The sequence below is a fragment of the Bombina bombina genome, chromosome 6, assembly GCF_027579735.1.
Source record: "Bombina bombina isolate aBomBom1 chromosome 6, aBomBom1.pri, whole genome shotgun sequence".
In the NCBI taxonomy this organism is placed as follows: Eukaryota; Metazoa; Chordata; class Amphibia; order Anura; family Bombinatoridae; genus Bombina; species Bombina bombina.
This window is the reverse complement of record NC_069504.1, coordinates 105,049,299-105,069,197: the sequence shown is the minus strand read 5'-3', so window position 1 is coordinate 105,069,197 and position 19,899 is coordinate 105,049,299. Positions and strand designations below refer to the sequence as shown.

The following is a 19,899-nucleotide window of genomic DNA, read 5'->3' as shown; positions in this document are numbered from 1 at the left end:
AATTAAGAAATGAACAGCAGCCAATCGGCATCAGCAGTGCTGAGGTCATGAACTCTTTTACTGTGATCCCATGAGATTTCACTTAACTCTCATGAGATTTGATAGCAAACTTCCTTTAAACTGAATAGGGAAATAAGATGAGAGTGCACGTAAGCTCGCTCCTTCCGCTGTCCCGGGACAGACATACTGATACGCTGCTTAGAAGTCATTTTACAATGGGATGTGGCTACTGAGAAACTTTTGAGGTAAAATATCTTTCTTTTTTACATAGAGATGTTCAGGTGATACTTTCTAGTCAGCTTTTTACAGCTATGCTGCATCACTTTCAAGTGTTTAAACATTTGGGTATTATGGCCCTTAAATAACATTGTAGTAACAAGCATTTGTATTAGAATATCTGTAACATCCACCTTACTTGACTGCCTGAATGAAGTGCTTTTGTCTCATTAACTGTTATAGATGGGAAGTAATTGCTAATTATATGAATCTCCATTCCACATCGGGATTAAAAAGGACAGCAAAGGATGTTATTAATAAAGCAAAGTCTCTCCAGAAATTAGGTATGTTTCAAAGCAATTTAGAAATGACATATTTCCATTTCGTTCTCTGCATTTGTAGTTTGACATACTTATGTTTTGTGGTTCAACCAGTTTTTTTTTATCCTTTTAAATTAAGATCCTCAACAAAAAGATGATATAAATAAAAAAGCGTTTGACAAATTTAAGAAAGAGCACAAGGTTGTACCTACATCAGTGGATAATGCTGTGCCTTCAGAACGGTTTGAAGGTAAGTCACGGTTAACTGAATTTTATTTTCTGTCAACCATTTCTCATTTTACTGTTTTTTGTATTTTAATAGTGTAGATATATATACAAACTGCTTGGGACCGAAAAAGGTTTGGATTTTGGAATATTTGCACTTTTAAAATGTGACAGTTTGGAGCGGGAATAGAACCAATTGTAAACAACAATATTTGATGTCATTTAGGCAATATTTGTCATAATACAGCTTATACATAGTACCCTCAGAAAGATGATAGTACAGCACTGTAATCAGAACGGTGATATTTGTTGTTTCTCCTGTTAAGTGTGATCAGTCCACGGGTCATCATTACTTCTGGGATATTAACTCCTCCCCAACAGGAAGTGCAAGAGGATCACCCAGCAGAGCTGCTATATAGCTCCTCCCCTCTACGTCACACCCAGTCATTCTCTTGCACCCAACTAATAGATAGGATGTGTGAGAGGACTGTGGTGATTATACTTAGTTTTTATAACTTCAATCAAAAGTTTGTTATTTTAAAACAGCACCGGAGTGTGTTGTTCCTTCTCAGGGAGAATTTGAAGAAGAATCTACCTGAGTTTCTATATGATTTTAGCCGGAGTAGTTAAGATCATGTTGCTGTTCTCGGCCATCTGAGGGGTGAGGTATACTTCAGATCAGGGGACAGCGGGCAGGGTCACCTGCAAAGAGGTATGTAGCAGCTTATTATTTTCTGAGAATGGAATTGATTAGAAAATACTGCAAATACCTATATAAAGTAAGTTCAGCTTTAAATGCAGTAGTAGCAACTGGTATCAGGCTGTCATGTATGTATATTTTCACTTCAGTATTCTGGGGAATGGCACTTCACTGGAATGATACTGTATGAATAAACCTTAGCCTATATTGCAGTGAGAACGGCTAGCAGTAGGTTTCTGTGACAATTTATTATCAGGTTAAACGTTTTTGCTGGCATGTTAAATCGTTTAATTTCTTCTGTTATGTGTGATCAGTCCACGGGTCATCATTACTTCTGGGATATAACTCCTCCCCAACAGGAAATGCAAGAGGATTCACCCAGCAGAGCTGCATATAGCTCCTCCCCTCTACGTCAGTCCCAGTCATTCTCTTGCACCCAACGACTAGATAGGATGTGTGAGAGGACTATGGTGATTATACTTAGTTTTTATGACTTCAATCAAAAGTTTGTTATTTTAAAATAGCACCGGAGCGTGTTATTACTTCTCTGGCAGAGTTTGAGGAAGAATCTGACAGAGATTTTTTACTATGATTTTAACCGGAGTCGTTAAGATCATATTGCTGTTCTCGACCATCTGAGGGAGGTAAAGGCTTCAGATCAGGGGACAGCGGGCAGATGAATCTGCATTGAGGTATGTGGCAGTTTTTATTTTCTGAATGGAATTGATGAGAAAAGCCTGCCATACCGTTAAAATGACATGTATGTATACACTTCAGTATTCTGGGGATGGTATTTCACCGGAACTACTGTGTTAAAGGTCACTAATCCTTTTAATAACTATTCTCATGTTAAACGTTTTTGCTGGAATGTAGAATCGTTTACATTGCTGAGGTACTGTGTGAATAAATGTTTGGGCATTATTTTCCACTTGGCAGTTTTTTGCTTTAATTGTGACAGTTTCGTTTCTTGAAGGGAGGTAAATTCTCTCAGCAGAGCTGTGAGAATTCTTATAGTGACTGTGTATAAAAAACGTTGTTTTGTTTTTCTTATGTACAAATTTAATTAGTGTTGTTTTTTACTAATGGGAACAAACCTTTGCTAAAAGTTGTGTTGTTTTAAAATTTGATGCAATAACTGTTTTTCAGTTCATTATTTCAACTGTCATTTAATCGTTAGTACCTCTTTGAGGCACAGTGCCTTTTTTTGCTAAAAAAGATTATAACCAAGTTGTAAGTTTTTTTGCTAGTGTGTTAAACATGTCTGACTCAGAGGAAGATATCTGTGTCATTTGTTCCAATGCCAAGGTGGAGCCCAATAGAAATTTATGTACTAACTGTATTGATGCTACTTTAAATAAAAGTCAATCTGTACAATGTGAACAAATTTCACCAAACAGCGAGGGGAGAGTTATGCCGACTAACTCGCCTCACGCGACAGTACCTGCATCTCCCGCCCGGGAGGTGCGTGATATTTTGGCGCCTAGTACATCTGGGCGGCCATTACAGATAACATTACAAGATATGGCTACTGTTATGACTGAAGTTTTGTCTAAATTACCTGAACTAAGAGGCAAGCGTGATCACTCTGGGGTGAGAACAGAGTGCGCTGACAATGCTAGGGCCATGTCTGATACTGCGTCACAGCTCGCAGAGCATGAGGACGGAGAGCTTCATTCTGTGGGTGACGGTTCTGATCCAAACAGATTGGACTCAGATATTTCAAATTTTAAATTTAAATTGGAGAACCTCCGTGTACTACTAGGGGAGGTCTTAGCAGCTCTCAACGATTGTAACACTGTTGCAATACCAGAGAAACTGTGTAGGTTGGATAAATACTTTGCGGTACCGGCGAGTACTGACGTTTTTCCTATACCTAAGAGACTAACTGAAATTGTTACTAAGGAGTGGGATAGACCCGGTGTGCCGTTCTCACCCCCTCCAATATTTAGAAAGATGTTTCCAATAGACGCCACCACTCGGGACTTATGGCAAACGGTCCCCAAGGTGGAGGGAGCAGTTTCTACTTTAGCTAAGCGTACCACTATCCCGGTGGAGGATAGCTGTGCTTTCTCAGATCCAATGGATAAAAAATTAGAGGGTTACCTTAAGAAAATGTTTGTTCAACAAGGTTTTATATTACAACCCCTTGCATGTATCGCGCCGATTACGGCTGCGGCAGCATTTTGGATTGAGTCGCTTGAAGAGAACCTTAGTTCCTCTACGCTAGACGACATTACGGACAGGCTTAGAGTCCTTAAACTAGCTAATTCTTTCATTTCGGAGGCCGTAGTACATTTAACCAAACTTACGGCTAAGAACTCAGGATTCGCCATACAGGCACGCAGGGCACTGTGGCTAAAATCCTGGTCAGCTGATGTTACTTCTAAGTCCAAATTACTTAATATACCTTTCAAGGGGCAGTCCTTATTCGGGCCCGGTTTGAAAGAAATTATCGCTGACATTACGGGAGGTAAGGGCCACGCCCTACCTCAAGACAAGGCCAAAGCTAAGGCCAGACAGTCTAATTTTCGTCCCTTTCGGAATTTCAAAACAGGAGCAGCATCAACCTCCACTGCACCAAAACAGGAAGGAGCTGTTGCTCGTTACAGGCAAGGCTGGAAGCCTAACCAGTCCTGGAACAAAAGCAAGCAGGCCAGGAAACCTGCTGCTGCCCCAAAGACAGCATGAACCGAGAGCCCCCGATCCGGGACCGGATCTAGTAGGGGGCAGACTCTCTCTCTTCGCCCAGGCCTGGGCAAGAGATGTTCAGGATCCCTGGGCACTAGAGATCATATCTCAGGGATACCTTCTAGACTTCAAATTATCTCCCCCAAGAGGGAGATTTCATCTGTCAAGGTTGTCAACAAACCAGATAAAGAAAGAAGCGTTTCTACGCTGCGTACAAGATCTGTTAACAATGGGAGTGATCCATCCGGTTCCGTGGTCGGAACAAGGACAAGGGTTCTACTCAAACCTGTTTGTGGTTCCCAAAAAAGAGGGAACTTTCAGGCCAATCTTAGATTTAAAGACTCTAAACAAATTCCTAAGAGTTCCATCGTTCAAAATGGAAACTATTCGGACAATCTTACCCATGATCCAAGAGGGTCAGTACATGACCACAGTGGATTTAAAGGATGCTTACCTTCACATACCGATCCACAAAGATCATCACCGGTATCTAAGGTTTGCCTTCTTAGACAGGCACTACCAGTTTGTAGCTCTTCCATTCGGATTGGCTACGGCTCCAAGAATCTTCACAAAGGTTCTGGGTGCCCTTCTAGCGGTACTAAGACCGCGAGGGATTTCGGTAGCTCCGTACCTAGACGACATTCTAATACAAGCTTCAAGCTTTCAAACTGCCAAGTCTCATACAGAGTTAGTTCTGGCATTTCTAAGGTCGCATGGATGGAAAGTGAACGAAAAGAAGAGTTCTCTCTTTCCTCTCACAAGAGTTCCATTCTTGGGGACTCTTATAGATTCTGTAGAAATGAAGATTTACCTGACAGAAGACAGGTTAACAAAACTTCAAAATGCATGCCGCGTCCTTCATTCCATTCAACACCCGTCAGTAGCTCAATGCATGGAGGTGATCGGCTTAATGGTAGCGGCAATGGACATAGTACCTTTTGCACGCCTACACCTCAGACCGCTGCAATTATGCATGCTAAGTCAGTGGAATGGGGATTACTCAGATTTGTCCCCTACTCTGAATCTGAATCAAGAGACCAGAAATTCTCTTCTATGGTGGCTTTATCGGCCACACCTGTCCAGGGGGATGCCATTCAGCAGGCCAGACTGGACAATTGTAACAACAGACGCCAGCCTACTAGGTTGGGGCGCTGTCTGGAATTCTCTGAAGGCTCAGGGACTATGGAATCAGGAGGAGAGTCTCCTTCCAATAAACATTCTGGAATTGAGAGCAGTTCTCAATGCCCTTCTGGCTTGGCCCCAGTTAATAACTCGGGGGTTCATCAGGTTTCAGTCGGACAACATCACGACTGTAGCTTACATCAACCATCAGGGAGGGACAAGAAGCTCCCTAGCAATGATGGAAGTATCAAAGATAATTCGCTGGGCAGAGTCTCACTCTTGCCACCTGTCAGCAATCCACATCCCGGGAGTGGAGAACTGGGAGGCGGATTTCTTGAGTCGCCAGACTCTTCATCCGGGGGAGTGGGAACTTCATCCGGAGGTCTTTGCCCAAATACTTCGACGTTGGGGCAAACCAGAGATAGATCTCATGGCGTCTCGCCAGAACGCCAAACTTCCTCGCTACGGGTCCAGATCCAGGGATCCGGGAGCAGTTCTGATAGATGCTTTGACAGCACCTTGGAACTTCAGGATGGCTTATGTGTTTCCACCCTTCCCGCTGCTTCCTCGATTGATTGCCAAAATCAAACAGGAGAGAGCATCAGTAATTCTAATAGCACCTGCTTGGCCACGCAGGACTTGGTATGCAGATCTAGTGGACATGTCATCCTGTCCGCCTTGGTCTCTACCTCTAAGACAGGACCTTCTGATACAGGGTCCATTCAAACATCAAAATCTAACTTCTCTGAAGCTGACTGCTTGGAAATTGAACGCTTGATTTTATCAAAACGTGGTTTTTCTGAGTCGGTTATTGATACCCTGATTCAGGCTAGGAAGCCTGTTACCAGAAGGATTTACCATAAAATATGGCGGAAATACCTATACTGGTGCGAATCCAAAGGTTACTCCTGGAGTAAGGTTAGGATCGCTAGGATATTGTCTTTTCTACAAGAAGGTTTAGAAAAGGGTTTATCAGCTAGTTCATTAAAGGGACAGATTTCAGCTCTGTCCATCTTGTTACACAGACGTCTGTCAGAAAATCCAGACGTCCAGTCCTTTTGTCAGGCTTTAGCTAGGATCAAGCCTGTGTTTAAAGCTGTTGCTCCACCATGGAGTTTAAACTTAGTTCTTAACGTTTTACAGGGTGTTCCGTTTGAACCCCTTCATTCCATTGATATAAAAATGTTATCTTGGAAAGTTCTGTTTTTAATGGCTATTTCCTCGGCTCGAAGAGTCTCGGAGTTATCAGCCTTACATTGTGATTCCCCTTATCTGATTTTTCACTCAGACAAGGTAGTTCTGCGTACTAAACCTGGGTTCTTACCTAAGGTAGTCACTAACAGGAACATCAATCAAGAGATTGTTGTCCCATCCTTGTGTCCAAATCCTTCTTCAAAGAAGGAACGTCTTTTACACAATCTGGATGTAGTTCGTGCCCTCAAGTTCTACTTGCAGGCAACTAAAGATTTTCGCCAAACTTCTTCCTTGTTTGTCGTTTACTCTGGACAGAGGAGAGGTCAAAAAGCTTCTGCTACCTCTCTCTCTTTTTGGCTTCGTAGCATAATACGTTTAGCCTATGAGACTGCTGGACAGCAGCCTCCTGAAAGAATTACAGCTCACTCCACTAGAGCTGTGGCTTCCACTTGGGCCTTTAAGAATGAGGCCTCTGTTGAACAGATTTGCAAGGCTGCAACTTGGTCTTCGCTTCATACTTTTTCCAAATTTTACAAATTTGACACTTTTGCTTCTTCGGAGGCTATTTTTGGGAGAAAGGTTCTTCAGGCAGTGGTTCCTTCTGTATAATGAGCCTGCCTATCCCTCCCGTCATCCGTGTACTTTTGCTTTGGTATTGGTATCCCAGAAGTAATGATGACCCGTGGACTGATCACACATAACAGAAGAAAACATAATTTATGCTTACCTGATAAATTCCTTTCTTCTGTTGTGTGATCAGTCCACGGCCCGCCCTGTTTTAAGGCAGGTAAATATCTTTTAAATTATACTCCAGTCACCACTTCACCCTTGGTTACTCCTTTCTCGTTGTTTCTTGGTCGAATGACTGGGACTGACGTAGAGGGGAGGAGCTATATGCAGCTCTGCTGGGTGAATCCTCTTGCATTTCCTGTTGGGGAGGAGTTATATCCCAGAAGTAATGATGACCCGTGGACTGATCACACAACAGAAGAAAGGAATTTATCAGGTAAGCATAAATTATGTTTTTCTGAGGTACTGGGTGAAAAATTGTGTTGGGCACTAATTATCCACTTGGCGGGCATTTATTCAATTTTTGACAGTTTACTGATCTCCCTCACTGTTGTGTGTGAGGGGGAGGGGCTTAATTTGGCGCTTTTGCTACGCATCAGGAATTCAGTCACAAGTCTGTTTTTCTTCCCTGCATGATCCGGTTCGTCTCTACAGAGCTTAAGGGTCGTCAAAAGTTATTTTGAGGGAGGTAATCACTCACAGCAGACCTGTGAGATAGTGCTTGACTGTGATAAAAAAACGTTATATTCTGTACTTTTTTTCTGTCATTTAAGGGTTAGTTATCCATTGCTAAGGGGGACAATCCTTTGCTAAATAGATCATTTTTCCAGTTAAAATTTGATTTTATTGTTTTTCAACTGTCATAACTTCTGTGCTTCTTAAAGGCACAGTACGTTTTTTCATACTATTGAAATTTAAATTGAAAAGTATTTCCAAGCTGCTGGTTTAATTGCTAGTGTGTTTAACATGTCTGATTCAGAGGAATATCTCTGGGCTATATGTGCTAAAGCCAAAGTGGAGCCCAATAGAAATTTATGTACTAATTGCATTGATGCTACTTTAAATAAAAGTCAATCTTTACAAATTGAACATCATTCACCAAACAACGAGGGGAAAGTTATGCCGACTAACTTGCCTCACGTGTCAGTACCTGAATCTCCCGCTCGGGAGGTGCGTGATTTGGTAACGCCGAGTACTTCAGGGCGGCCATTACAAATCACATTGCAGGATATGGCTAATGTTATGACTGAAGTTTTGTCTAAATTACCCAAACTTAGAGGGAAGCGTGACCACTCTGGGGTGAGAACAGAGTGCGCTGATAATACTAGGGCCATGTCAGATACTGGGTCACAGTATGCGGAACATGAGGACGGAGAGCTTCAATCTGCAGGTGACGGTTCTGATCCCATTAGAGTGGATTCAGACATTTCTAATTTTAAGTTTAAGCTTGAGAACCTCCGCGTTCTACTAGGGGAGGTATTAGCAGCTCTGAATGATTGTAACACCGTTGCAATTCCAGAGAAGTTATGTAGGCTGGATAGATACTATGCGGTACCGGCGAGTACTGACGTATTTCCTATACCTAAGAGGCTTACAGAGATAATTACTAAGGAGTGGGATAGGCCCGGTGTACCCTTTTCCCCCCCTCCTGTATTTAGAAAAATGTTCCCAATAGACGCCACCACGCGGGACTTATGGCAGACGATCCCTAAGGTGGAGGGAGCGGTTTCTACTCTGGCTAAGCGTACCACTATCCCGGTGGAGGATAGCTGTGCTTTTTCAGATCCAATGGATAAGAAATTAGAGGGTTACCTTAAGAAAATGTTTGTTCAACAAGGTTTTATACTACAACCCCTTGCATGTATTGCGTCTGTCACGGCCGCGGCCGCTTTTTGGTCCGAGTCCCTGGAAGAGACTCTTGACTCAATTACTATCGAAGAAATTTCAAACAGGCTTAAAACCATTAAGCTAGCTAATTCATTTGTTTCAGATGCCGTAGTACATTTAACTAAACTTACGGCTAAGAATTCCGGTTTCGCCATTCAGGCACGCAGAGCACTGTGGCTAAAATCGTGGTCAGCTGACGTTACTTCTAAATCTAAGTTACTTAACATACCTTTCAAAGGGCAGACCTTATTCGGGCCCGGTTTGAAAGAAATTATCGCTGACATTACAGGAGGTAAAGGCCATGCCCTGCCTCAAGACAGAGCCAAGCCTAGGGCTAGACAGTCTAATTTTCGTTCCTTTCGTAATTTCAAAGCAGGAGCAGCATCAACTTCCTCTGCTCCAAAACAGGAAGGAGCTGTTGCTCGTTACAGACAAGGCTGGAGACCTAACCAGTCCTGGAACAAGGGCAAGCAGGCCAGAAAACCTGCTGCTGCCCCTAAGACGGCATGAATTGAGGGCCCCCGATCCGGGAACGGATCTAGTGGGGGGCAGACTTTCTCTCTTCGCCCAGGCTTGGTCAAGAGATGTCCAGGATCCCTGGGCACTAGAGATCATATCTCAGGGATACCTTCTGGATTTCAAAACCTCTCCTCCAAAAGGGAGATTCCATCTGTCAAGGTTGTCAACAAACCAAATAAAGAAGGAGGCGTTTCTACGCTGCGTACAAGATCTGTTACTAATGGGAGTGATCCATCCGGTTCCGCGGTCGGAACACGGACAGGGATTTTACTCAAATCTGTTTGTGGTTCCCAAGAAAGAAGGAACCTTCAGACCAATCTTGGATTTAAAGATCCTAAACAAATTCCTAAGAGTTCCATCGTTCAAAATGGAAACTATTCGGATAATTCTACCCATGATCCAAAAGGGTCAGTACATGACCACAGTGGATTTAAAGGATGCTTACCTTCACATTCCGATTCACAGAGATCATTACCAGTATCTAAGGTTTGCCTTCCTAGACAGGCACTACCAGTTTGTAGCTCTTCCATTCGGGTTGGCTACGGCTCCAAGAATCTTCACAAAGGTTCTGGGGGCTCTTCTGGCGGTGCTAAGACCGCGAGGAATTTCGGTAGCTCCATACCTAGACGACATTCTGATACAAGCTTCAAGCTTTCAAACTGCCAAGTCTCATACAGAGTTAGTACTGGCATTTCTAAGATCGCATGGGTGGAAGATAAACGAAAAGAAGAGTTCTCTCCTTCCACTCACAAGAGTTCCCTTCTTGGGGACTCTTATAGATTCTGTAGAAATGAAGATCTACCTGACAGAAGACAGGTTAACAAAACTTCAAAACGCTTGCCGTGTCCTTCATTCCATTCAACACCCGTCAGTGGCTCAATGCATGGGGGTGATCGGCTTAATGGTAGCGGCAATGGACATAGTACCCTTTGCACGCTTACACCTCAGACCGCTGCAATTGTGCATGCTAAGTCAGTGGAATGGGGATTACTCAGATTTGTCCCCTACTCTGAATCTGGATCAAGAGACCAGAAATTCTCTTCTGTGGTGGCTTTCTCGGCCACATCTGTCCAGGGGGATGCCATTCAGCAGGCCAGAATGGACGATTGTAACAACAGACGCCAGCCTGCTAGGTTGGGGCGCTGTCTGGAATTCCCTGAAGGCTCAGGGATCATGGACTCAGGAGGAGAGTCTCCTGCCAATAAACATTCTGGAATTGAGAGCAGTTCTCAATGCCCTTCTGGCTTGGCCCCAATTAACAACTCGGGGGTTCATCAGATTTCAGTCGGACAACATCACGACTGTAGCTTACATCAACCATCAAGGAGGGACAAGAAGCTCCCTAGCGATGATGGAAGTATCAAAGATAATTCGCTGGGCAGAGTCTCACTCTTGCCACCTATCAGCAATCCACATTCCGGGAGTGGAGAACTGGGAGGCGGATTTCTTAAGTCGTCAGACTTTTCATCCGGGGGAGTGGGAACTTCATCCGGAGGTCTTTGCCCAAATACTTCGACGTTGGGGCAAACCAGAAATAGATCTCATGGCGTCTCGACAGAACGCCAAGCTTCCTCGTTACGGGTCCAGATCCAGGGATCCGGAAGCGACCCTGGTAGATGCTTTAACAGCACCCTGGACTTTCGGGAGAGCTTATGTGTTTCCACCCTTCCCGATGCTTCCTCGATTGATTGCCAGGATCAAACAGGAGAGAGCATCGGTGATTCTAATAGCGCCTGCGTGGCCACGCAGGACCTGGTATGCAGATCTAGTGGACATGTCATCCTGTCCACCTTGGTCTCTGCCTCTGAGACAGGACCTTCTGATTCAGGGTCCCTTCAAACATCAAAATCTAATTTCTCTGAAGCTGACTGCCTGGAAATTGAACGCTTTATTTTATCAAAACGTGGATTTTCTGAGTCAGTAATTGATACCTTAATACAGGCTAGGAAGCCTGTTACCAGAAAGATTTACCATAAAATATGGCGTAAATACCTATATTGGTGCGAATCCAAAGGTTACTCTTGGAGTAAGGTTAGGATTCCTAGGATATTGTCTTTTCTACAAGAAGGCTTAGAAAAGGGTTTATCCGCTAGTTCCTTAAAGGGACAGATCTCAGCTCTGTCCATTCTGTTGCACAAACGTCTGTCAGAAGTTCCAGACGTTCAGGCTTTTTGTCAGGCTTTGGCCAGGATTAAGCCTGTATTTAAAACTGTTGCTCCGCCATGGAGTTTAAACCTTGTTTCTCCAACATAGGTGTGTCCGGTCCACGGCGTCATCCTTACTTGTGGGATATTCTCTTCCCCAACAGGAAATGGCAAAGAGCCCAGCAAAGCTGGTCACATGATCCCTCCTAGGCTCCGCCTTCCCCAGTCATTCTCTTTGCCGTTGTACAGGCAACATCTCCACGGAGATGGCTTAGAGTTTTTTGGTGTTTAACTGTAGTTTTTATTATTCAATCAAGAGTTTGTTATTTTAAAATAGTGCTGGTATGTACTATTTACTCTGACACAGAAAAGAGATGAAGATTTCTGTTTGTAAGAGGAAAATGATTTTAGCAACCGTTACTAAAATCGATGGCTGTTTCCACACAGGACTGTTGAGAGGAATTAACTTCAGTTGGGGGAAACAGTGAGCAGACATTTGCTGCTTGAGGTATGACACATTTCTAACAAGACGATGTAATGCTGGAAGCTGTCATTTTCCCTATGGGATCCGGTAAGCCATTTTTATTACATTAAGAAAAAAAGGGCTTCACAAGGGCTTTTAAGACTGTAGACATTTTCTGGGCTAAAACGATTTATATATAAGCATATTTTATACTCCATAGCCTTGAGGAATTATTTTAATCTTGGGAACTATGTAAAATAACCGGCAGGCACTGTATTGGACACCTTATTCTCTAGGGGCTTTCCCTAATCATAGGCAGAGTCTCATTTTCGCGCCTCTATTGCGCACTTGTTTTTGGGAAGCATGACATGCAGATGCATGTGTGAGGAGCTCTGATACATAGAAAAGACTTTCTGAAGGCGTCATTTGGTATCGTATTCCCCTTTGGGCTTGGTTGGGTCTCAGCAAAGCAGATACCAGGGACTGTAAAGGGGTTAAATATAAAAACGGCTCCGGTTCCGTTATTTTAAGGGTTAAAGCTTCCAAATTTGGTGTGCAATACTTTTAATGCTTTAAGACACTGTGGTGAAATTTTGGTGAATTTTGAACAATTCCTTCATACTTTTTCACATATGCAGTAATAAAGTGTGTTCAGTTTAAAATTTAAAGTGACAGTAACGGTTTTATTTTAAAACGTTTTTTGTACTTTGTTATCAAGTTTATGCCTGTTTAACATGTCTGAACTACCAGATAGACTGTGTTCTGTATGTGGGGAAGCCAAGGTTCCTTCTCATTTAAATAGATGTGATTTATGTGACACAAAATTTAGAGAAAATGATGCCCAAGATGATTCCTCAAGTGAGGGGAGTAAGCATGGTACTGCATCATCCCCTCCTTCGTCTACACCAGTCTTGCCCACACAGGAGGCCCCTAGTACATCTAGTGCGCCAATACTCCTTACTATGCAACAATTAACGGCTGTAATGGATAATTCTATCAAAAACATTTTAGCCAAAATGCCCACTTATCAGCGAAAGCGCGACTGCTCTGTTTTAGAAAATACTGAAGAGCATGAGGACGCTGATGATATTGGTTCTGAAGTGCCCCTACACCAGTCTGAGGGGGCCAGGGAGATTTTGTCTGAGGGAGAAATTTCAGATTCAGGGAAAATTTCTCAACAAGCTGAACCTGATGTGATTACATTTAAATTTAAATTGGAACATCTCCGCGCTCTGCTTAAGGAGGTGTTATCTACTCTGGATGATTGTGAGAATTTGGTCATTCCAGAGAAATTATGTAAAATGGACAAGTTCCTAGAGGTCCCGGGGCCCCCCGAAGCTTTTCCTATACCCAAGCGGGTGGCGGACATTGTAAATAAAGAATGGGAAAGGCCCGGTATACCTTTCGTCCCTCCCCCCATATTTAAGAAATTATTTCCTATGGTCGACCCCAGAAAGGACTTATGGCAGACAGTCCCCAAGGTCGAGGGGGCGGTTTCTACTCTAAACAAACGCACCACTATACCCATAGAAGATAGTTGTGCTTTCAAAGATCCTATGGATAAAAAATTAGAGGGTTTGCTTAAAAAGATGTTTGTTCAGCAAGGTTACCTTCTACAACCAATTTCATGCATTGTTCCTGTCACTACAGCAGCGTGTTTCTGGTTCGATGAACTAGAAAAGGCGCTCAATAAAAATTCTTCTTATGAGGAGATTATGGACAGAATTCATGCTCTCAAATTGGCTAATTCTTTCACCCTAGACGCCACTTTGCAATTGGCTAGGTTAGCGGCGAAAAATTCTGGTTTCTCCAACATAGGTGTGTCCGGTCCACGGCGTCATCCTTACTTGTGGGATATTCTCTTCCCCAACAGGAAATGGCAAAGAGCCCAGCAAAGCTGGTCACATGATCCCTCCTAGGCTCCGCCTTCCCCAGTCATTCTCTTTGCCGTTGTACAGGCAACATCTCCACGGAGATGGCTTAGAGTTTTTTGGTGTTTAACTGTAGTTTTTATTATTCAATCAAGAGTTTGTTATTTTGAAATAGTGCTGGTATGTACTATTTACTCTGAAACAGAAAAGAGATGAAGATTTCTGTTTGTAAGAGGAAAATGATTTTAGCAACCGTTACTAAAATCGATGGCTGTTCCACACAGGACTGTTGAGAGGAATTAACTTCAGTTGGGGGAACAGTGAGCAGACTTTTGCTGCTTGAGGTATGACACATTCTAACAAGACGATGTAATGCTGGAAGCTGTCATTTCTCCAACATAGGTGTGTCCGGTCCACGGCGTCATCCTTACTTGTGGGATATTCTCTTCCCCAACAGGAAATGGCAAAGAGCCCAGCAAAGCTGGTCACATGATCCCTCCTAGGCTCCGCCTACCCCAGTCATTCTCTTTGCCGTTGTACAGGCAACATCTCCACGGAGATGGCTTAGAGTTTTTTAGTGTTTAACTGTAGTTTTTATTATTCAATCAAGAGTTTGTTATTTTAAAATAGTGCTGGTATGTACTATTTACTCAGAAACAGAAAAGAGATGAAGATTTCTGTTTGTATGAGGAAAATGATTTTAGCACCGTAACTAAAATCCATGGCTGTTCCACACAGGACTGTTGAGAGCAATTAACTTCAGTTGGGGGAACAGTGTGCAGTCTCTTGCTGCTTGAGGTATGACACATTCTAACAAGACGATGTAATGCTGGAAGCTGTCATTTTTCCCTATGGGATCCGGTAAGCCATGTTTATTACGATGGTAAATAAGGGCTTCACAAGGGCTTATTAAGATTGTAGACTTTTCTGGGCTAAATCGATTCAGTTTTAAAACATATTTAGCTTTGAGGAATCATTTTATCTGGGTTTATTGATATTATAATATCGGCAGGCACTGTATTAGACACCTTATTTCTCTGGGGCTTTCCCAAAGCATAAGCAGAGCCTCATTTTCGCGCCGGTGTGGCGCACTTGTTTTTGAGAGGCATGGCATGCAGTCGCATGTGAGAGGAGCTCTGATACTTAGAAAAGACTTTCTGAAGGCGTCATTTGGTATCGTATTCCCCTTTGGGCTTGGTTGGGTCTCAGCAAAGCAGATACCAGGGACTGTAAAGGGGTTAAAGTGTTAAAACGGCTCCGGTTCCGTTATTTTAAGGGTTAAAGCTTCCAAATTTGGTGTGCAATACTTTTAAGACTTTAAGACACTGTGGTGAAAATATGGTGAATTTTGTACAATTCCTTCATGTTTTTTCGCAATTGCAGTAATAAAGTGTGTTCAGTTTAAAATTTAAAGTGACAGTAACGGTTTTATTTTAAAACGTTTTTTGTACTTTATTATCAAGTTTATGCCTGTTTAACATGTCTGAACTACCAGATAGACTGTGTTCTGAATGTGGGGAAGCCAGAATTCCTGTTCATTTAAATAAATGTGATTTATGTGATAATGACAATGATGCCCAAGATGATTCCTCAAGTGAGGGGAGTAAGCATGGTACTGCATCATTCCCTCCTTCGTCTACACGAGTCTTGCCCACTCAGGAGGCCCCTAGTACATCTAGCGCGCCAATACTGCTTACTATGCAACAATTAACGGCTGTAATGGATAATTCTGTCAAAAACATTTTAGCCAAAATGAACCCTTGTCAGCGTAAGCGTGGCTGCTCTGTTTTAGTTACTGAAGAGCATGACGACGCTGATATTAATATCTCTGAAGGGCCCCTAACCCAATCTGAGGGGGCCAGGGAGGTTTTGTCTGAGGGAGAAATTACTGATTCAGGGAACATTTCTCAACAGGCTGAACCTGATGTAATTGCATTTAAATTTAAGTTGGAACATCTCCGCATTCTGCTTAAGGAGGTATTATCCACTCTGGATGATTGTGAAAAGTTGGTCATCCCAGAGAAACTATGTAAAATGGACAAGTTCCTAGAGGTACCGGAGCTCCCAGAAGCTTTTCCTATACCCAAGCGGGTGGCGGACATTGTTAATAAAGAATGGGAAAGGCCCGGTATTCCTTTCGTCCCTCCCCCCATATTTAAAAAATTGTTTCCTATGGTCGACCCCAGAAAGGACTTATGGCAGACAGTCCCCAAGGTCGAGGGAGCGGTTTCTACTTTAAACAAACGCACCACTATACCCATAGAGGATAGTTGTGCTTTCAAAGATCCTATGGATAAAAAATTAGAAGGTTTGCTTAAAAAGATGTTTGTTCAGCAGGGTTACCTTCTACAACCAATTTCATGCATTGTCCCTGTCACTACAGCCGCATGTTTCTGGTTTGATGAACTGATAAAGGCGCTCGATAGTGATTCTCCTCCTTATGAGGAGATTATGGACAGAATCAATGCTCTCAAATTGGCTAATTCTTTCACCCTAGACGCCACTTTGCAATTGGCTAGGTTAGCGGCTAAGAATTCTGGGTTTGCTATTGTGGCGCGCAGAGCGCTTTGGTTGAAATCTTGGTCGGCTGACGCGTCTTCCAAGAACAAGCTACTAAACATTCCTTTCAAGGGGAAAACGCTGTTTGGCCCTGACTTGAAAGAGATTATCTCGGATATCACTGGGGGTAAGGGCCACGCCCTTCCTCAGGATCGGCCTTTCAAGGCGAAAAATAGACCCAATTTTCGTCCCTTTCGTAAAAACGGACCAGCCCAAAGTGCTACGTCCTCTAAGCAAGAGGGTAATACTTCTCAAGCCAAGCCAGCTTGGAGACCAATGCAAGGCTGGAACAAGGGAAAGCAGGCCAAGAAGCCTGCCACTGCTACCAAGACAGCATGAAATATTGGCCCCCGATCCGGGACCGGATCTGGTGGGGGGCAGACTCTCTCTCTTCGCTCAGGCTTGGGCAAGAGATGTTCTGGATCCTTGGGCGCTAGAAATAGTCTCCCAGGGTTATCTTCTGGAATTCAAGGGACTTCCCCCAAGGGGGAGGTTCCACAGGTCTCAGTTGTCTTCAGACCACATAAAAAGACAGGCGTTCTTACATTGTGTAGAAGACCTGTTAAAAATGGGAGTGATTCATCCTGTTCCACTAAGAGAACAAGGGATGGGGTTCTACTCCAATCTGTTCATAGTTCCCAAAAAAGAGGGAACGTTCAGACCAATCTTAGATCTCAAGATCTTAAACAAGTTTCTCAAGGTTCCATCTTTCAAGATGGAAACCATTCGAACTATTCTTCCTTCCATCCAGGAGGGTCAATTCATGACCACGGTGGATTTAAAGGATGCGTATCTACATATTCCTATCCACAAGGAACATCATCGGTTCCTAAGGTTTGCATTCCTGGACAAACATTACCAGTTCGTGGCGCTTCCTTTCGGATTAGCCACTGCTCCAAGGATTTTCACAAAGGTACTAGGCTCCCTTCTAGCGGTGCTAAGACCAAGGGGCATTGCAGTGGTACCTTACCTGGACGACATTCTGATTCAAGCGTCGTCCCTTCCTCAAGCAAAGGCTCACACGGACATTGTCCTGGCCTTTCTCAGATCTCACGGCTGGAAAGTGAACGTGGAAAAGAGTTCTCTATCCCCGTCAACAAGGGTTCCCTTCTTGGGAAAAATTATAGACTCTTTAGAAATGAGGATCTTTCTAACAGAGGCCAGAAAAACAAAACTTCTAGACTCTTGTCGGATACTTCATTCCGTTCCTCTTCCTTCCATAGCTCAGTTCCTTTTGCGCGCATTCATCTAAGACCATTACAACTGTGCATGCTCAGTCAGTGGAATGGGGACTATACAGACTTGTCTCCGAAGATACAAGTAAATCAGAGGACCAGAGACTCACTCTGTTGGTGGCTGTCCCTGGACAATCTGTCTCAAGGGATGACGTTCCGCAGACCAGAGTGGGTCATTGTCACGACCGACGCCAGTCTGATGGGCTGGGGCGCGGTCTGGGGATCCCTGAAAGCTCAGGGTCTTTGGTCTCGGGAAGAATCTCTTCTACCGATAAATATTCTGGAACTGAGAGCGATATTCAATGCTCTCAAGGTGTGAATCTAAAGGATTCCCTTGGGACAAGGTTAAGATTCCTAGGATTCTATCCTTCCTTCAAGAAGGATTGGAAAAAGGATTATCTGCTAGTTCCCTGAAGGGACAGATTTCTGCCTTGTCGGTATTACTTCACAAAAAGCTGGCAGCTGTGCCAGATGTTCAAGCCTTTGTTCAGGCTCTGGTTAGAATCAAGCCTGTTTACAAACCTTTGACTCCTCCTTGGAGTCTCAATTTAGTTTTTTCAGTTCTTCAGGGGGTTCCGTTTGAACCCTTACATTCCGTTGATATTAAGTTATTATCTTGGAAAGTTTTGTTTTTAGTTGCGATTTCTTCTGCTAGAAGAGTCTCAGAATTATCTGCTCTGCAGTGTTCTCCTCCTTATCTGGTGTTCCATGCAGATAAGGTGGTTTTACGTACTAAACCTGGTTTTCTTCCAAAAGTTGTTTCTAACAAAAACATTAACCAGGAGATTATCGTACCTTCTCTGTGTCCAAAACCAGTTTCAAAGAAGGAACGTTTGTTGCACAATTTGGATGTTGTTCGCGCTCTAAAATTCTATTTAGATGCTACAAAGGATTTTAGACAAACATCTTCCTTGTTTGTTGTTTATTCAGGTAAAAGGAGAGGTCAAAAAGCAACTTCTACCTCTCTCTCTTTTTGGATTAAAAGCATCATCAGATTGGCTTACGAGACTGCCGGACGGCAGCCTCCCGAAAGAATCACAGCTCATTCCACTAGGGCTGTGGCTTCCACATGGGCCTTCAAGAACGAGGCTTCTGTTGATCAGATATGTAGGGCAGCGACTTGGTCTTCACTGCACACTTTTACCAAATTTTACAAGTTTGATACTTTTGCTTCTTCTGAGGCTATTTTTGGGAGAAAGGTTTTGCAAGCCGTGGTGCCTTCCATTTAGGTGACCTGATTTGCTCCCTCCCTTCATCCGTGTCCTAAAGCTTTGGTATTGGTTCCCACAAGTAAGGATGACGCCGTGGACCGGACACACCTATGTTGGAGAAAACAGAATTTATGTTTACCTGATAAATTTCTTTCTCCAACGGTGTGTCCGGTCCACGGCCCGCCCTGGTTTTTTAATCAGGTCTGATAATTTATTTTCTTTAACTACAGTCACCACGGTACCATATGGTTTCTCCTATGCAAATATTCCTCCTTAACGTCGGTCGAATGACTGGGGTAGGCGGAGCCTAGGAGGGATCATGTGACCAGCTTTGCTGGGCTCTTTGCCATTTCCTGTTGGGGAAGAGAATATCCCACAAGTAAGGATGACGCCGTGGACCGGACACACCGTTGGAGAAAGAAATTTATCAGGTAAACATAAATTCTGTTTTTCCCTATGGGATCCGGTAAGCCATTTTTATTACAGAAAGAAAAAAAGGGCTTCACAAGGGCTTTCTAAGACTGTAGACATTTTCTGGGCTAAATCGATTTATATTTTATACTCCATAGCCTTGAGGAATTATTTTAATCTTGGGAATTATGTAAAATAACCGGCAGGCACTGTATTGGACACCTTATTCTCTAGGGGCTTTCCCTAATCATAGGCAGAGTCTCATTTTCGCGCCTGTATTGCGCACTTGTTTTTGAGAAGCATGACATGCAGATGCATGTGTGAGGAGCTCTGATACATAGAAAAGACTTTCTGAAGGCGTCATTTGGTATCGTATTCCCCTTTGGGCTTGGTTGGGTCTCAGCAAAGCAGATACCAGGGACTGTAAAGGGGTTAAATATAAAAACGGTTAAACGGTTATTTTAAGGGTTAAAGCTTCCAAATTTGGTGTGCAATACTTTTAAGGCTTTAAGACACTGTGGTGAAATTTTGGTGAATTTTGAACAATTCCTTCATACTTTTTCG

At 43.3% G+C, this 19,899-nt stretch overlaps 1 protein-coding gene across 1 annotated transcript in view; it reads left to right on the top strand.

Annotated features, from left to right (window-relative positions):
- DNAJC2 (DnaJ heat shock protein family (Hsp40) member C2) overlaps nucleotides 1-19,899 on the top strand; it is a 155,134-nt gene that overhangs the window by 84,013 nt on the left and 51,222 nt on the right. The window contains exons 14-15 of the mRNA XM_053716540.1: nucleotides 460-560; nucleotides 676-786. Coding sequence (XP_053572515.1) covers nucleotides 460-560; nucleotides 676-786 — 212 coding nt within the window. The remainder of the gene's footprint in view (nucleotides 1-459; nucleotides 561-675; nucleotides 787-19,899) is intronic.